The following is a 16,133-nucleotide window of genomic DNA, read 5'->3' on the forward strand; positions in this document are numbered from 1 at the left end:
TCAAAGTCACGCTTTCTTCCCTGCCTCCATACGATCTGATCACTACGCTCTGCCTGCGCATTCGCATTCGCATTCGATCACGGATCTCCTTCACCTTCTCCTTGCGCATTCGCAGTTTGACCTGTTCCACACCTGAACCGGTGTCAGTCAACTTCTCTCTCAGAGTCGGTCCTCCATCTTACTTACTGCCACCTCTCACCGCTCTGATATCACAGCCTCGCACGTGACCAGGCCTTGCACACACTGACAGTACTGGCAGAAAAATGGCGGACTTGAACAACCCTGAGCGAACCTCGAGGTCGCGACGCGCTGTCCAGAATGTACCCGACAATCCTGAGATCTCGGCCTTGCCCAGATCGGCATCAGCATCGGAATTGGCATCAGCATCAGCATCGACGCAGTCTCTTTCATCCTACCTTGCCACACCTCCAGCCTTCCCCCGTACTCTGCAAGAGCCAAGTCCTCGTCGACTGCACTCAGGGCCGGTGAAAGTGAGATTGATCTCAGGTTCAAATCTCCAGGAGACGCATGTCCAAGCCGAACAATCCTCGACGGCAAAGCCAAAACACCAAGCAGCGTCTACCAGTCAGCAGAAGCTTCATGACCTGCCGTTGACGCCGGAACGAAAGAGAACACTCTCTAATAGTATGCCACCGCCAGCAACGCCGGCCAGTGCTTCCAGACCTCAGCCAACCCCGCTGACACCCGTCACGCCGTCGCCAAAGATGCTGCCCAGCATGCTGCCACCGGCCACGCCGGTCAAGGCCATGAGACGTCTTGGACTGGGTGGACAGAATGGAGAGGAGTCTGCCAGCGACAGTTTCTCCAGTCCCATCGTCAGAGGTATACCGCTTTCAGAGATGCAGGCACCATTTGCGCCCATCACGAATCCTGAACCTGAACCCGAGAAATTCCAAGTCGGTCAACACGTTTATCTGCTCGACAGCCGTGGGAACAGTGTTCTCTGTTCGGATACCATCAGCCCGGCGATCATGCACATGTCGCAGCTATGCACTGCCGAACCCAACTCGGTCGGAAAATACCCAAACCCTCACCAGTTCGACGCGCCCAACGTCTTCATTATCGAACGACGCCTCAGATGGATTTCAGCAGATGGCCAGCCTCAGGCTCCAGGCGGCGCGAAAATCGTGTACAAACTGATCCCCAAGGAGGGCAATGGGCGAGAGAGGATGGTTCCAGTGCGCGATCTGATTGTGGAAGTGCGCTTCATACCTGGTGATTGGGCATTTTACCTTAGGGTGGATGAAGAAGGGAACAAGACAAGATTGGAGGCATTGGTGCAGGGGTCCGAAGTGGTCCAGCACAAGAGGACCTACACAATTCACCTGGCAGTGGCGGGGACTGTGGTGTACCGAGTCCAAGATGAAGACTTGGAGGAGTACACCCACACCAATTTCACCGGGCTGCAGTTGGGTTGACGTTGGGGACCATGAGAATGTTCCTTCATTGGCAGCGCGTTGGTCACCTGGATGAACAGCCTGGAGCATAGGAGGAGAGTCACTGGATGATATGGAAAGTTCCGAGCTGTACAGAGTATGTCACACGATCGACGACTGAATAGCAGTGTCGTCTGAGGGAGCTCGGCCAGAATGAGATCAAATCGAGTAATGAGGAGCGAGCTTCCGTAATGCCAATGCCAATGAAATTATCGAGCTCTCCGTGGAGATGGGAAATACCGCATGCCTAACTCCCTAATAAAATAGTAAGAGTCAATTGATTGTATCCGGACGGGCAAGGCTTTCACTGCGGCAGAACATTTTCCCAGGTGGTTTTGCGCCCGGGTAGTCGGAGGAAGACGGCGAAAGGGCTGAATGCTTGATTATTCAGGAGCCTTCTTAGCCCGGGAAATAGTATTCGTTATTCATCATTCATTCATTCAACCAGCACTGATTCGCGCGCACTGATGCCAAACAGGCCCTAACCGTGGCCTGGTCTGGATTCCAGAGTGTTGGTGGTGTGTACTATGTAGCACTTTGATGGGGTAATAGTAATAGGAACACCAGTGTCTGGCCGGATCAGTTTTTTCACGCAAACGGCAACTATGCTACCGGCGTCTGATGTGATGTCATTGTGAAGAAGCAAACACCGGAGCTCGATAAGACCATTGGGCTTGTTATTAATAACTAGTCGTCGAGCCACCAACCTGTGAATTCATCCTGTGTGTACAGTGTATATATCATTGACTAATAACTGACACACGAGTGGCAGCTTCCGACAGCTCCCAGCTTGCCAGTAGTATCAACTACGTTCACCTCAAACCAGCAGCAACAATAATCACTACCAGCGTCCGCCGGCTCTCCATCTCCGCCCACAAATTTTCCCGGCTTCATCGCAGTCCAGCCCCAGGAATTGACCAACAATATAACAACCTGAACGCTTCCTACTCGGCCTTCGAACTCCTTTCTCCCTCCCTGATCTAGTACCGGGCATTCCGAATTGCACATTACTGCCATAGCTATTCGTTCCGGCGTCCCTGCGTCCCTCCCACAGCTTACAATCACCCATCTACTGCCACAATGAAGATCCTCACCAAGGAACAAGAACAAGCCCATTACCGTGCGACGCTCAAGGGCGGCGCCATCGGCGGTTTCACCGGTCTTGCGGTGGGCGCGGTGGGCGTGGTGGCCGCCCACCGCCGCTATCATTTCTTCCGCAACTTGACCATTCCATTGAAAGCGTTTTTGATCACCAGCAGCGGTACGTTCGCCGGAATCGTCACGGCAGATCATTACTCGCGCGCATTTGAGGCCGAGTCCAACCCGATCCAGATGGAATATCGACAGTTTGAGAACGAGAAGGCTCAGGCCGAGCGGGCGGGCAAGACGTTCACTGAGCGCGCTATGGACTTTGGCCGGCGGGAGCGATACAAGATCGTGGCCGGGTCGTGGCTGGCGTCGATCGCCGCCTCATTCGCCCTCGTTAACCGCAACAAGTATCTTACCGGCCAACAGAAGATCGTCCAGGCCCGAGTGTACGCCCAATTTTTGACCCTGGGCGTCTTGGTGTTGACGGCCGCTTTTGAGATCTCCGACTCGCACAACCAAGAGGGTCGCTATGAGACCGTCCGGTACATCGACCCCTCCGACCCGGAGCATAAGCGCATTCTTGAGAAACAGGTGGAACGCGAGGTCGGCAGCCAGGGCATTGGCAACGGCAACGATGATCTATGGAAGGAGATGGTTGCTGCAGAGGAGCAGCGCCTTCAGGAACGCGAAGCTCGTCACAAAGAGTACTTGCGAAGGCACAATGGCAATGGAAAGAAAAAGGCCCAAAAGGAGGAGACCCATGAGTGAAAAAACAAGACTGATGTCGGATGAACGTGCTCGATGACCAACCACCGTTGTGGTGACTCGCACTCTGCAACAGAGAACCAAGACACATGCTCCCTGTCTGCTGACACTCCACCAACAGGCGCTCCATCAACCTGCGCCGCCATCCTCTACCATCCCGTGTACGTTACCCGGTGCACATTCGAATCACAATACCATGTGCAACGGATCTACCTCTGACTGGGAAGCCAAGTCCTTGTCATCTCTCTCCTCGTTGTCCGCCTAACATTTCAAACAGCATGGAAACGGCGTTTACGACGGTTTCTTCTACACCACGCGTTTATTTGGGTTTGTAGCCTTTGCCTGGAGTTGGAAGGACTGCTCTGGTGGAAAGAGATATAGCAACGGTTCAGACATAATGGTATACAATAAAGTGTTCCTTGTCATTCGTGTCTAATGCTTTAATGGTGCATTGGTCACTATATGATGGCTATCTTGTGTGTTTCGCACTTGATGGGTACAGGACGAATGGTAGCACGATATTCTATCTATATGTAATTATGAACCGAGGTCCTGGACGCAGCAAATATTGCAATGACAGCTACCTATGTGCAGACTCTTAGCCTGGATTCCTCGTTCTTCGGTACTGTATTGTATATAGGATCAATGAATAGGGTGTGGGCTTGTACATTCCTCCGTCCAAGCCGTTGTTGATCATCAGTGATATACAGAGCCGCAGCTCATGTGATTCTCTAATTCTAGCTTCTAGCTTCTATCTTCTAGCTTCTAGTGTCTAGTGTCTGGCGAAATGCCGTGCTCGTCTATAATATATCTAACCTGAGCTCTATAGTGGACAAGAGCCAACGCAAACCGGGGCCCGAATCCCGAACCCCGAATTCCTAATCCCTCGAGTTCTGCAGTGCAGTCCCTCAATATTACATACTAGCCGCGCAGGAACTCATCCAGCAGCTCCTTGTCCAGCGCCAGCCAGTTGGCAGCGACGTTGAGTCCGCGAAGACGCTCGGCGTCGATGCGATGCCAGTCCCAATTGCCCGTCGGGGCGGGAGTCGTGTGCGAATCCAGGGGCCCGGCCGGTGGCGACTGCGACTGCGAGAGGGCTTCGGCCGCGGTCTCGAGCTTCTCGACGACTTCGGTGGTGACATCGGCGGCAGCCTCCGGGACAGCGGCAGGGATCCCTTCAGACACGGGGACATTGTCCAAGTGATCGGAGCGGTGTTCGGTCGTCTGTGCATCAGACGACTGGACATGCAGGGCGTGGTCGCAGTCGTGGTCCCCAGGCGACAGCCAGCCGGCGGCGGTGAAGCAGCGTTCAGGCGAGACGGTGAAGCGGCCCTTCTTGACGACGTATTTACTCAGGGCGGAGGCGAGCAGCACCTCGGGCTCCTCCTCTTTCCCATTCCCCTTCTCCTTGTGCTTGTGATTCCGTGCGGGCCGGACGAACCAACTGCCCACGACGATCCACTTCCTGTCCCATCCCAGCAGGCGCGAGCGCACCTCGTAGCGTTCGTAGGGCAGGATCTCGCGGTGGAAGGACGTGTGCACGCTGCCGAGGATGACGGCCAGTCTGCCCTTGTGGCCTTCGCGCTCCAGAGCCCGCGAGCCGTGCCTCAGGCCCGGGATCAGCACTCGCGTCATCAGCGCCGTCCGGCTCTCGTCCAGGTCGGAAAAGTACGTGCTGTTGCTCTTGTGCAGGTTGTAGTCCGTCTCGAGGAGGGGCGCGCGCGAGAATATCGACACCGGCTCAAAGATCGGATGGTGCGTCGCCGTCGCGCTCGACGTGGACGTCGATGAGCTACTGCTCGCCACGAGCCGCTTGACCCGCGCCTCCGTGTACCAGCTGCTCAGCATGCGGTAGAACAGCCGGCAGTGCCATGCAAGCGGCAGCGCTTTGAGATTGAGCAGAGCAAACACGAGCGCCACCGTCCGCCATGAGGCCAGCGATCGCACCGACACCGAGATGGTCGGCATCGGCATCGTAGGGCGGGTGAAAATCGTGCTTAGAGTTCGGAATGATGATGAGGCTGAGGCTGAGGCTGAACTGATGAGATCGGAACCAGTTCCGTGGATGGTTACTAGTGTCGGTACTCCTTACAATCTTCAGGTCCCTCAGGCTTATATTAGGTCCTCCGTCCCACACCGCATGCGTCGTCTCTCAACCTATGTGCTTAACGAATGTAATGTATAGTAAGTATGAGATGAAGTCAAGGGCAAAATTGGAACCAGAAGAAATTGAAATGCTGATCCAGTCTCTCATTCCATCCTCTCTCTCCACGAGGCTTAGGGGCCTTCGGACTCCAGCTGGCCGGCTCTCATTGGAGAAGAGCGCTGCCACTAGAGGCGATACCTCGGCCAGTTGGATTGGGGATTGGGATTGTCTACCATATGCATGTGATACGAAGTTACAGGCGCGAACGAAAGAGAAAAGCAATACTGCCGCCTATCCCAAATAGATGTGTACCCGTCATGCGTCTGCGCCTGTGGACTCCTTTGAACCGCCGCCTGCTGGTGTGGAACTATGCAACTGGCGTCTTCTTTGCGTTCGTTGACAGTAGGTGTATGGAGTCTTCGCACAGGACTTGTCACTGACCTGTGTCAAGCGAACATATTCAGTCCCTCTCCTGTCAAGTGACGCGCGCAGGACTTGGGTCCATGTTGACGTTGACAGAGAGGTTGGAGCCTGACACGCAGCAGGGTTCGGCTCCGAGTATCAGCTTTCTTTGGAAGTTCATGCTGCGGCAAAGTCCTTCAAGCACGACCAGAGAGATACCCCATGTTTTCATGACAAACACTTTCATATATGCCGATGTCTAGTCTTAATTTCTTGAGTCCGCAGAGCGTCTCACCACAGCTCTTAGCCCGTACCATTTCATCGGGAGCAATGCCTGCACTTAGTACCGCGGGCGATGTGACCATTGTAGCGGCCAACAGGGATTACAGCCAACTAAGGAAGGGTTTGTAGTGGGCGCTGCGGGTCGTCGAACTCGCGAGGTGTCAGAGGAGGCTGGGGTGGGATGACAGCCGGGAAGAGCTGGCCGAAGGAAACCCTGAGTATTCCGTCTGCCTGTGAAAGTGAGCAACAATGGAAGCTTGGGCTGTTCTCCTCGGGTGATCGGGGTGGCTTTGCAGGGCCAGGTGGAAATGAAGAACAAGCAGCATCCCAGTCTTTCGCTTTCCTACGTCCGTCACGAGATGTCCTAGATACACAAAAGCCCAGAAATCGCAAGATATCATGGGGACCAGTCTCACAGAGCCTTCCGGCAACAGCCACACAGGGTCTCTGGGAGCTTAGAACCCATCACACCATGTCTCTTCTGGCCGCATGCACTGCGGAAGGTTTTTGTCAAAAGAAAAGTCGTATCCGAGCGGACGAGGACGCCTCTTTGGGCCAGTGCGACGATTGACCGTGCTTGACAGTACTCCGTATCTTGTCCCCACGCCGTAGACACGCGCGCACAGGCCTTCCCAACCATCTTGTCACCTGGCATCAGCGGTGGATCTGGAGGCGACCAGCACATCGAATCTTGGAAGAGGCGTTGCGTATGTTGACGACGTTCGAAGAGGAGGAGTCCGGTGGGCAGCGGATGGTTGCAAGCAATCTTAGGCAGGAACACAGAAACGCGGTTTCACGATGGAGGAGCGGTGGCCACTGAGCGAGAACAGATGCTGGCCTCGTCGGGTCCTTTGTTTCTCCAGCGCCGGCACTAACCGTATTGGGCATAGCGACCTGCTGTTATAGCTGGCTGATTGGCTGCCGCTAACCGCACTCAACCCCCTGACTTTTGCGTCCGCCGCATCACCACACTCTTCACATCCTTTCCCAGCTGTCTCTTTGGTCTTTGGAACCCCTGAGATCTGATCGCCTTCGGTTGCGCTCCACCTCCGCGATGGACTGCTTCAGCCTCCTCCAGGGGCTTCATTGTCTATCCAGAAGCTGGCCGCTCTGACCTCTGCTTCGTCATCCCGGCCCAGCCTTCCACCACGCTTCACTCGGGCCTCTCCAGGGCAAAGACACCCCTACGACCAATCGATGGCCGTATCTGGAGCTCCCTTTACGAGCTGCCAGGTATAGCTCCAACCTCGAACCACCATGGACTCCGTACACTCCATTTCGAAGCTCAGCCTGCAAATCGGCTTAACACGTCCCAGTAGGTCTACGGCAACATGGTGATCATAGCGTTTTGACTGGCCGTGAGCTTCAAGCTCAAGCTGAAGTCTCGAACGACGGGATGGCCTGTGAGCCACCACACTGCCACGCGCGGGCGAACGCGGTGTATTCTGCCAATAGAATGCCAATGTTTCAAATGCCCCTTGCTCGCCACTCCCTGAATGCCTGCAGGGCACCCCAGCTGTCATTCACCTCCTGCCAGCCCGCCTCCATAGTACGCTCCCTATATAGAAGCCCGCCGGGTTGCTCCAGACCATGTTGAATCCCTTCAGACAACTACTCTCATTTCATCCCATCGAAGACACATCCAACTGTGGCAGGCTAGCCCTAGACATTCCTTTGTTGACTTTCCCTTTGTCGTGCCTGGCGCAGACAATACACTCCCTTAGATCAACCACAACATCTCAAGTCAACGACCATTCCTTTGTCCGTGAAGAAAGGTACGTGACACCCATTCACTGCCTATCACGCTGCCTATCACACTGCCTCGCCTTGCACTGCTTGTTCGGCTTGGTGCCCTTGTTCGCTCCGACAAAAGGCTGTAGGGCAGTTTCACTAGCACGTGTTATTGGTTGTCTTACACTCTTCACATGGATCGCGGCTTCTTTGGTACAAATTCAAGGCTTTCTTGACCCGATCTATCAAATCTCCCCATCACTATTACAAACACCGAAGTCCACACAACAGTGATTTTGCACCACAAAAGAACTGAAATCATCTCTGACTCCAAAAACTAACCATCATACAGCGCGATCTGGCTATTGCCCTGCCTAACACACTCATTCCAACCACCACCACAACACTGCACCCACACAAATCTTCCACGCTCTCCATGGCTTCGTTTATCAAAACCATGGCTGCGGCCACTCTCGTCCTCATGATTTCTTCGGCTGACGCCCATATGATAATGAAGAGCCCAGTCCCATATGGCAAGTCTACTCTCAACAACTCGCCTCTTGTCGCGGATGGCTCCGACTTTCCCTGCAAGCAGCGGACTGGTGTCTACGATCTTGAAGGTGCCGAGAACGTCCTCGCCATCGGTGAACCGCAGACTTTGAGCTTCACCGGCAGTGCGGTCCATGGCGGTGGCTCGTGCCAAGTGAGCCTCACCACCGATCTACAGCCCACCAAGGACTCCAAATGGATGGTCATCAAGTCTATCGAAGGTGGCTGTCCAGCTTCCGTCGCCGGCAACCTTCCTGCAGACCCCAACGGCGATGGTGCCAGCACTTTCCAATACACCATCCCTGAAGGCATATCCCCAGGCCAATACACCATTGCATGGTCATGGATCAACAAGATTGGAAACAGAGAGTTCTACATGAATTGTGGCCCAGCAACCGTTACTGCCGCGAAGAAGAAGAGATACGCACCCGCTCCCAAGATCTCCAAGCGTCAAACTTCGTTCCCTGACATGTTTGTGGCGAATCTGGCCAGTGTCAACGACTGCACCACTCCTGAGTCGTTTGACTACGTCTACCCGAACCCAGGCCAAGTAGTGCAATCGGCAGGAACCGGCCCTTACACTACCCTTTCTTGCGGTGCTGCTGGGGGAAGCGTCGCCGCTGAGCAACCTACTGCGAGCCCAGATGCTGGATCTGGATCGGCTGCTGCCACTGTAGCTACATCAGTCGCGACACAAGCAACTGGAGACGCCGGTGCTAGTTCTGTCGAGCCTACCTTTGCCGGTTCGGTGGACTCGCAGCCTACAGGCGGTTCCGGTCCAGGAGTCTTTGCCACAGGCGCAGCTTCTCCGAGCACCACCACCGAGACGCCCGAGGTTGTTCCCGTCAGCACCGCTGCTCCCGCCGCCACCGGAACAAGCTCGACTACCACCACGACCACAACTGGCACTCAATCCGGGCCTTGCACCGACGAAGGCGCTTGGTCATGCTCCGCGGATGGGTCCAGCTTTCAGCGTTGCGCCAGTGGCACTTGGAGCGTCGCGCTCGCCATGGATGCAGGAATGAAGTGCCAACCCGGAGTGTCCGACACCTTCGTAACACTCCCGGGCAAAGCCAAGCGCCACTCTCATGGACATCTACGCCGCATGGCTGGACTTTTCGGCGGATCTTACCATTAGATCGACCCCCATCTCCTATGACAACGCAACACATTACGAACTGTAACAACAATACTTTGTACAGCTCCATGCCGGCATAGAGACTCAACACTCTGGGAGAAAAATGGGAAACTTGGGAGGCTATGGTGGCCAGATGTCCAACTTATCTGTGCCATCCTGCATGATCTTGCGTACGAACGAAAAGTCAATGTCACCATGTGCTTCACATTCCATTCAACTCACGCATTTTTACGACGAACAACGTCTTGACGGACATGGACACGATTTCACGGCAATTCAACAGAAAAAATCATCCTTGGAGGATGACTGATTGCATCTTGTTCTGAACCGTCTGGCCAAGCGCAAGCTGGGAGACTGGGGAGGAAGTGAAGAGGACGTGGGCAGAACTATCTGACTCCGAAAGGCTGAGGCTGCGACTGGAGCTGGAGCAGTGGGATATCGACGCTGGCAGTCGTTGGGGGCATTCCCTACAGGTAGCATGTACATTTCAATCCTTGATGACATGAACCAAACCCAAACCCGCATTGCCCTATGGCTTTGTTTCAATTCTTTCTTGAATTCTTTTTCCCACCATAAGAATAGTAGATTCTAGGTCCCCAAGATTGACATTACCTGAAGCAAAAGTCACAGTCTCGCGCAAAGCCAGGACTCCCACATCACATACCGATGGTGCTGGACCAACTAGCCATGCGCGGTATTTTTTACAATTGTGATGTTTGTTTCTGGCAACGATCGGTCCAGCATCCCGCGACATCGCCATCTCGAACTCAGCCTCGGATGCAGGCAGTGCCGCCCAAAGCCAGGACCTTCCAAAACTTCGCCCTCTTCTCCTTCCCTTCCTCCTCCTTCCCTTGCCTCCTCCATCCCTTCTCTCCTCCTTCCCTTCTCTCCTCCTTCCCTTCTCTCCTCCTTCACTTGTCTCCTCCTTCCCTCATCCTTATATCCTTCTCACAACTCCTCTTTTGTCTGAAGAACCACCACTCTCGAGGACTAACTTGGCAGGGATATCTGGGAACAAGTCTATCCGGCAACGGCGACGACGTGAGCCCCGCGAGCCTGCAACATCTGCCGACCCACGATTGTTGCCGGTCGGTATCCTGTGACAAATCCGTCCCGTTGTTGAGTTGCACTTGCACACAACAATATGCGGCTACAACACTACAGCTTTGAAGCTGGAAGAGCTTGTGGGCGATGCTGATGCGAATGTCAAGTATGCGATCCTGTCACTGTCACTGTCACTGTCACATCGCTGGGGGCGCGATGGAGTCTCGCTTCAACAAACTGTGTCTGGTTTTATTTTATATACGGAGTACGGACCATAGAGTACGGTATCCTAAGCACTAGGTACTAGGTACTAGGTAGATAGATATACCTCGATATCTTAAATTAGGTAACTAGATTGTCCTTTACCCTATATGGACCTCAGGAAGTACGAGTTCTCGTCCCTTGCTCGTTCTCTCCGCTCTCAAAACCCAACCGATTCCTGCTTTACTACGTGCCCTGATTTTATGGCAGTTGCATGTCGCTTGGACTAGCTACATAACCTCCCGTTGTGCGGCTTTGCTCCCCATGCACCGTCTCCCTCGCCTTTACACTATCCCATTCGGCCTCCAAACTGCCCTTGAGTTCCATGATCTTCATCATCAAAGTCGATCGTTGCTCGGTGCGACCGAGCCGTTGTATGTAGGCGGTGATGTAACTTTCCCAGGCTTGGTATTTGTCAACATCCGGGTCAGGATCGATCCGAGAGGCTGTGGTAGGAGAGTTTTGATGGGGTGTCTGCCTGCCTGTGGGTGCGGTACTTGCGTGCGGCGGTGCTGGTCCTGGTTGATGTTGATGTTGATGCTGATGCTGATGTTGATCTTGCCCGTCGATAGACTCGTCTTCAACACGTTGTTGCAGAGTGCGGAGACGCTGCTGAAGAGCAAGAAGATGTCTCTGTCCTCGAAGGCCCCCTATTCCATCAGTTGCAAACTCGCGGGACCGTTTGTCCCTATCGAGCAATCTCGCCACCTCAATGAGAATGTCGTACCCGGCATATAATCCTGCTGTAATGATGAAGACAATGAATATGTTGCGATATGACACCGCTCCTCCGACATCCTCAAGCCACCGGAAAAGAATATATAGCCCGAATCCGACGAGAAAGATGATTACCGTCATATACAGGAGATGGCTCGGGAGGGCAACCGCCTTGGCCGCGGATATTGCGCTCTCCAGGGGCATATCCTGATAGGCCTTCATGTTCGCATACTTCCTCTGAGTGGTAGCGGTGGTCACTGGGTAGGGTATGAGACGATTCATAGGGAAGGGTATGGTTCCGAAACCAACCATCCTAGCCACAAAACCCCTGTACGACTCAGGTCTACCCCGGCTGAGCCACAATCGAACTTGCAATGGTGAATTTAGCATCCCCACGGAAAAGTGCTGCCTCGTAGCGGTGAATACTGATGCCACGCCCAATACCATGCTTGAAGCACAGCACGCTCGTGATGACCAGTGCACCGTTTCCATGTTGGGCAATTGAAGTGCGGTGAGCCCGATGCTGGCAAAGATGGCGGCCTGTTGTTCCACTTTAGGCGGCCAACTTCGCAATGGTTCAGTGAACTGCTTGAAGGGAATACGTACTGCTACGGTAATCGCGTTGCAAAAGGCCAGATGTGACTTTTTCCAAGCAATTACCTCGGCGTCAGTCCAGAAGTTGATATCCCAGTGTTTCTGCTGCAAAGTGTCGGTATCAACCAGCGCACTAACGTACAGAATCGTGCCCCAGATGAAGCCGAAGCGTTGAGTGCGATACGCAGATCCATGGGAAAAAACTATCTTCGCCAAAATCGGGACGACGGTGACGAAGGCTACGAAGGACAGAGCCTCCATGGCTGCAGATGATAGGGACAGTTATAGGGGAAAAAGGCGAGGAAGTGTGAGTCGTTCGTAGGCTCCAAGGAAGATGGGTTAGGGTCAGCCGCAGAAAGTCGAAAGTCGACCCGACCCGTCTTGATTGATATTGATGTTGAGGATGAGGCTGAAATCTAACCGGCGCTTAGCCGCCATTGTCTCTGTCGAATCGATTCGACGGCGCCGAAATTGTTGGCATCGACAAGAAGGGAGCCAATCAACTCGATGTATCGCTGGTACCAGAAACCTGCTATCTGCTGCTATCTGCTATGGCCAGGGTAGGGTCAGGACCAACGGGAGGGAGGACTTGGGACTCGCAAGGAAGGAAAGCCAGGGGAGGCTCGTACAGACGTAGTATTGCCCCCATGCCCCTTCCCCGAGTGCTATGCTGGGTAGACCAGGATCAGAGTTGCTCATCCAATTGTCGCAAGAATCGAGATGCTGATGATCCGGACCATTGTCAGGCGTCCAGGGGCTCTCAGCCGTGTTCTGTGTTGTCGGAACAAGGTTGTTCCGACCCGCATCCGATTACGGAGTACGGTCTTACATCTACAGAGAGGTACCTATATCTCAACATGTACGGAGTAATTACGGAGTACAGAGAGGTGAAATGAAAAGGCCGCCGGAAAACAGCGTTCGTACTATTAATTAATTATATTTCTTGGAATTATGTTTAGGGTAATTTAATCCAGCCTCAACTGATTTGATTGTATGGGCTAAGGCCTTGGAGGCTTAGGCGGCCCTGGCGCCAAACCCCAATAATGACACGGGCCTAAGCAGTCCGGAACCCCGGTCATGGGCTCTGAGTGCTATGGGTCCGAGGCCCCGAAGCCTAACACTCCCCAAGCCGTCCACAGTCTCGGGCGACAACCTGGGCGCTAGACCGCACTCGCCACCCCCGCGATTCTTCTCTCCACAGGCCCCGAGACCCCAAGACCCCCAAACCAGGCCCCGTGGGAAAATTGATGCTCTTCTCCTCCTCCTCCTCATGCGCAGCCAGACACTTTCGCCCATCGCCCATCGCCCATTCTGCAAAGCACACTACTATGGAAACCCTGCAGTCCTCACCCCGCAATGATGCAGTGCCTAGACACGCTCGCTCGATGCAAACATTCGAGTCAGCGCCCTCCGCTCGAGGCTCAAAGACCAGGCCGAGGGACGTGGGCGAGGCCAGCAAGAGCTCCCTGCAGGCGCGAAAGCGCGCGATGGACAGGAAAGCCCAACAGGCCTTCCGAGACAAGACCAAGAACTATATTGCATATCTGGAGCAGACGGTCGATGCCTGCTCCGCCGTGAACCAGACGACCATGGTCGGGCAACTGCTGAAACAAAACCACGAGCTATACGAGGCCAAAGAACGCCTGCGCAAGATCTTGAACGATACTCTCTTCTCGCTCCAGCTCGAGCTGGGCTCCTTCCAACCCAATGACACCACATCGGATATCAACCAGCTCTCCAATGCTGTATCGATGCCACCTCCGCAGGACTGGGCCTCAGCTGGTTCCGCGAGTGCAATCACGCCCGTGAACACCTTGGGCCACGAAGGCTACCTGACAGTCACACCACCGCCGGCGCTCAGCGCCGCAGAGACAATCCCGGCAGAGTATGACATGACCTGGCAACCTCCGGTCTCCCTGTACCCGCAGCCGCAAGAATGGCCTGTAGCCCGTAACGAGGGGACGGGAACCTCCTACTCCTCCCACGAAAGCACGGCGCCAGGACTGCCATCATCAGTCAATCAAACCTTCCCGCATCCCCTGACCAGCTTACGGTTCAACTCATTCTTGTCCGACCCTTGTCGCCTGGATTTCTGGCGCTGGTCGAATTCGGTATACGCCAAAATCTTCGTCCTCCCTCCCAGGCAGGCAAGTCTGGCAAAAGACTTCCGAGATGATGTGATTTTCAAGGCCATCCGGCAGGGATGGGAGGCACTGGACATGACGATGCAGCAGAATCCCGTGGTCCAGATCCTTCGGGAGTACGATGACATGATAAGTGTCACTACCGACCAGGTCAATCGAGCAGCGATTGCGTTCAAGAACGCGGCCTTGATCAAGGTAGGCAAGGTCACCACCCTACCTACCATATACACAGACTAAGGGAAGCAGTACTATTTGGGCCGGGACAACTCGATTCTGGAACAAGTTCCAGCTTGGCTCCGTCCAAGGTAACGTTCAGCTCCTCGGACAAGGCGCTCACGTTCTGTTCACTGACCTGCCCAGCCCTGTCCAGCGTGAGAAGCGACATCCGATTCTCGTCGACTTCTTCCCGTGGCCCAGTCTCCGGGAACGGTTCGTTCGAGGCTACGGCGGCATCGGCGAACACAAGTTTTCCATCGCGCTCCTAATACACTTTAAGTTTCAATGGCCGTTTAGTTTCGAGGACACCTATTTCTACAACAGCGTCCTGGATACGTACAAAGCCAACCCATTGTTCGACCAATATTATCACGATCTAAATTGTTGGACGATGGACTCCCGCTTCTTCTATGAGTTCCCCGAGCTCCGCAATGATATCCTCAACCCTCTTGCCGGGACTGAATCCAGTCCCGCCGACCAGCTCCCTCGGAATTGGGCACCGCCAGCCGCTGCACAAAGCCAATCATTATCGCATCAGGAGCTTTTGGAACGAGTCAATTGAATCAGACACCTCCAACATGGAGTGGGAAGAGACGAGGAATGATCGAACTCACATCTTAACCTCCAGGGATCTCGAAGCAGGAAAAATCGATGCACAGAGGAGCTAGAGTTTAGGATGCTCCGGAGAACAATGGAACTGTCAGTACGGCGGTCTGAGACATGGGCTTCTTGGAGAGATCTAGACAAATCGAACATGGATTCGAGTAAAATCGATTCTTCGGCCTTTAGTATCTGGCAGGTTTGATATGTATGATTGAGAAACATCGGACTTGAAGTGTTCCGGTTCTATCTGCAAACGGCCAATCCTCTCCCCTCGTCCTCAGAGATAGCCAATTGTATATAAACAGAGATGCGAGGCTTCTGACCGACGGACCCAGGTTGGAATCCAAGTCCTCAGCCGCGAAACGAGGTCCCCCTGGGTCGCGTCCAATGTGGAGCAATGCGCTGACGCTCACCAGGGATCAAGGACCGCGTGACCAGGAAGGTGACACCGTCAGGGGTGCTGGGCCGATGCGAGCTTCCCGGGTCACCGCGGATGATGCTCCCTGGGCCGGAGCTGCGATACTGGTCGACAAAGGTGCCCTTCAAGACGTAGACAATCTCCTCGCCTCCATGGTGGTCCGTCACCGGCAGCGTGAACCCGGCGTCCCACTGCACCATGGCGACGTACAGGTCCTCCTCAAGCCGCAGGACTTTGCGCCGGCTCATGGCCGTCTGCTCCTCCCAGGGAATGTCTTCCTCTGCGAAATAGGTCATGGCTGGACCGCTGGACTCTTCGCCCGTCATCATGGTTGTCGCCGGTCTGGGTCCCGGGTAAGCTTTGTTGGCGCTCCTCACATTGTAACTTACATCGATTTGTGAGATGGGACGTTCGACTTCTTTTCTATTCCTGTGCCTATTTCTGTTCGTGTTCCTGTGCCTATTTCTGTTCGTGTTCCTGTGCCTGTTCCTGTTCCTGTTCCTGTTCCTGTTCCTGTTCCTGTTCCTGTTCCTGTTCCTGTTCCTGTTCCTGTTCCTGTTCCTGTTCCTGTTCCTGT

General features: G+C 54.3%; 7 protein-coding genes across 7 annotated transcripts; 4 read left to right on the forward strand and 3 right to left on the reverse strand.

Annotated features, from left to right (window-relative positions):
• Positions 1 to 263: 263 nt before the first annotated feature.
• A1O3_00561 (uncharacterized protein) lies at positions 264 to 1,439 on the forward strand (the record flags this gene model as incomplete). The annotated part of the gene is made up of 1 exon (XM_007730711.1): positions 264 to 1,439. The coding sequence occupies one exon, from the start codon at positions 264 to 266 to the stop codon at positions 1,437 to 1,439; it is 1,176 nt and encodes a 391-aa protein (XP_007728901.1).
• A 1,098-nt stretch (positions 1,440 to 2,537) lies between these two features.
• Positions 2,538 to 3,314, forward strand: A1O3_00562 (uncharacterized protein; the record flags this gene model as incomplete). The annotated part of the gene is made up of 1 exon (XM_007730712.1): positions 2,538 to 3,314. The coding sequence occupies one exon, from the start codon at positions 2,538 to 2,540 to the stop codon at positions 3,312 to 3,314; it is 777 nt and encodes a 258-aa protein (XP_007728902.1).
• A 918-nt stretch (positions 3,315 to 4,232) lies between these two features.
• On the reverse strand, positions 4,233 to 5,285 carry A1O3_00563 (uncharacterized protein; the record flags this gene model as incomplete). Its single annotated transcript, XM_007730713.1, has 1 exon — positions 4,233 to 5,285. The coding sequence occupies one exon, from the start codon at positions 5,283 to 5,285 to the stop codon at positions 4,233 to 4,235; it is 1,053 nt and encodes a 350-aa protein (XP_007728903.1).
• Positions 5,286 to 8,308: 3,023 nt separating this feature from the next.
• A1O3_00564 (uncharacterized protein) lies at positions 8,309 to 9,559 on the forward strand (the record flags this gene model as incomplete). Its single annotated transcript, XM_007730714.1, has 1 exon — positions 8,309 to 9,559. The coding sequence occupies one exon, from the start codon at positions 8,309 to 8,311 to the stop codon at positions 9,557 to 9,559; it is 1,251 nt and encodes a 416-aa protein (XP_007728904.1).
• A 1,506-nt stretch (positions 9,560 to 11,065) lies between these two features.
• On the reverse strand, positions 11,066 to 12,436 carry A1O3_00565 (uncharacterized protein; the record flags this gene model as incomplete). The annotated part of the gene is made up of 1 exon (XM_007730715.1): positions 11,066 to 12,436. The coding sequence occupies one exon, from the start codon at positions 12,434 to 12,436 to the stop codon at positions 11,066 to 11,068; it is 1,371 nt and encodes a 456-aa protein (XP_007728905.1).
• Positions 12,437 to 13,560: 1,124 nt separating this feature from the next.
• On the forward strand, positions 13,561 to 15,097 carry A1O3_00566 (uncharacterized protein; the record flags this gene model as incomplete). The annotated part of the gene is made up of 3 exons (XM_007730716.1): positions 13,561 to 14,514; positions 14,566 to 14,624; positions 14,680 to 15,097. The coding sequence occupies 3 exons, from the start codon at positions 13,561 to 13,563 to the stop codon at positions 15,095 to 15,097; spliced, it is 1,431 nt and encodes a 476-aa protein (XP_007728906.1).
• A 392-nt stretch (positions 15,098 to 15,489) lies between these two features.
• Positions 15,490 to 15,882, reverse strand: A1O3_00567 (uncharacterized protein; the record flags this gene model as incomplete). The annotated part of the gene is made up of 1 exon (XM_007730717.1): positions 15,490 to 15,882. The coding sequence occupies one exon, from the start codon at positions 15,880 to 15,882 to the stop codon at positions 15,490 to 15,492; it is 393 nt and encodes a 130-aa protein (XP_007728907.1).
• Positions 15,883 to 16,133: the final 251 nt, after the last annotated feature.

The sequence above is a fragment of the Capronia epimyces genome (genome assembly GCF_000585565.1).
Source record: "Capronia epimyces CBS 606.96 chromosome Unknown aczIQ-supercont1.1, whole genome shotgun sequence".
Taxonomy (NCBI): domain Eukaryota; kingdom Fungi; phylum Ascomycota; class Eurotiomycetes; order Chaetothyriales; family Herpotrichiellaceae; genus Capronia; species Capronia epimyces.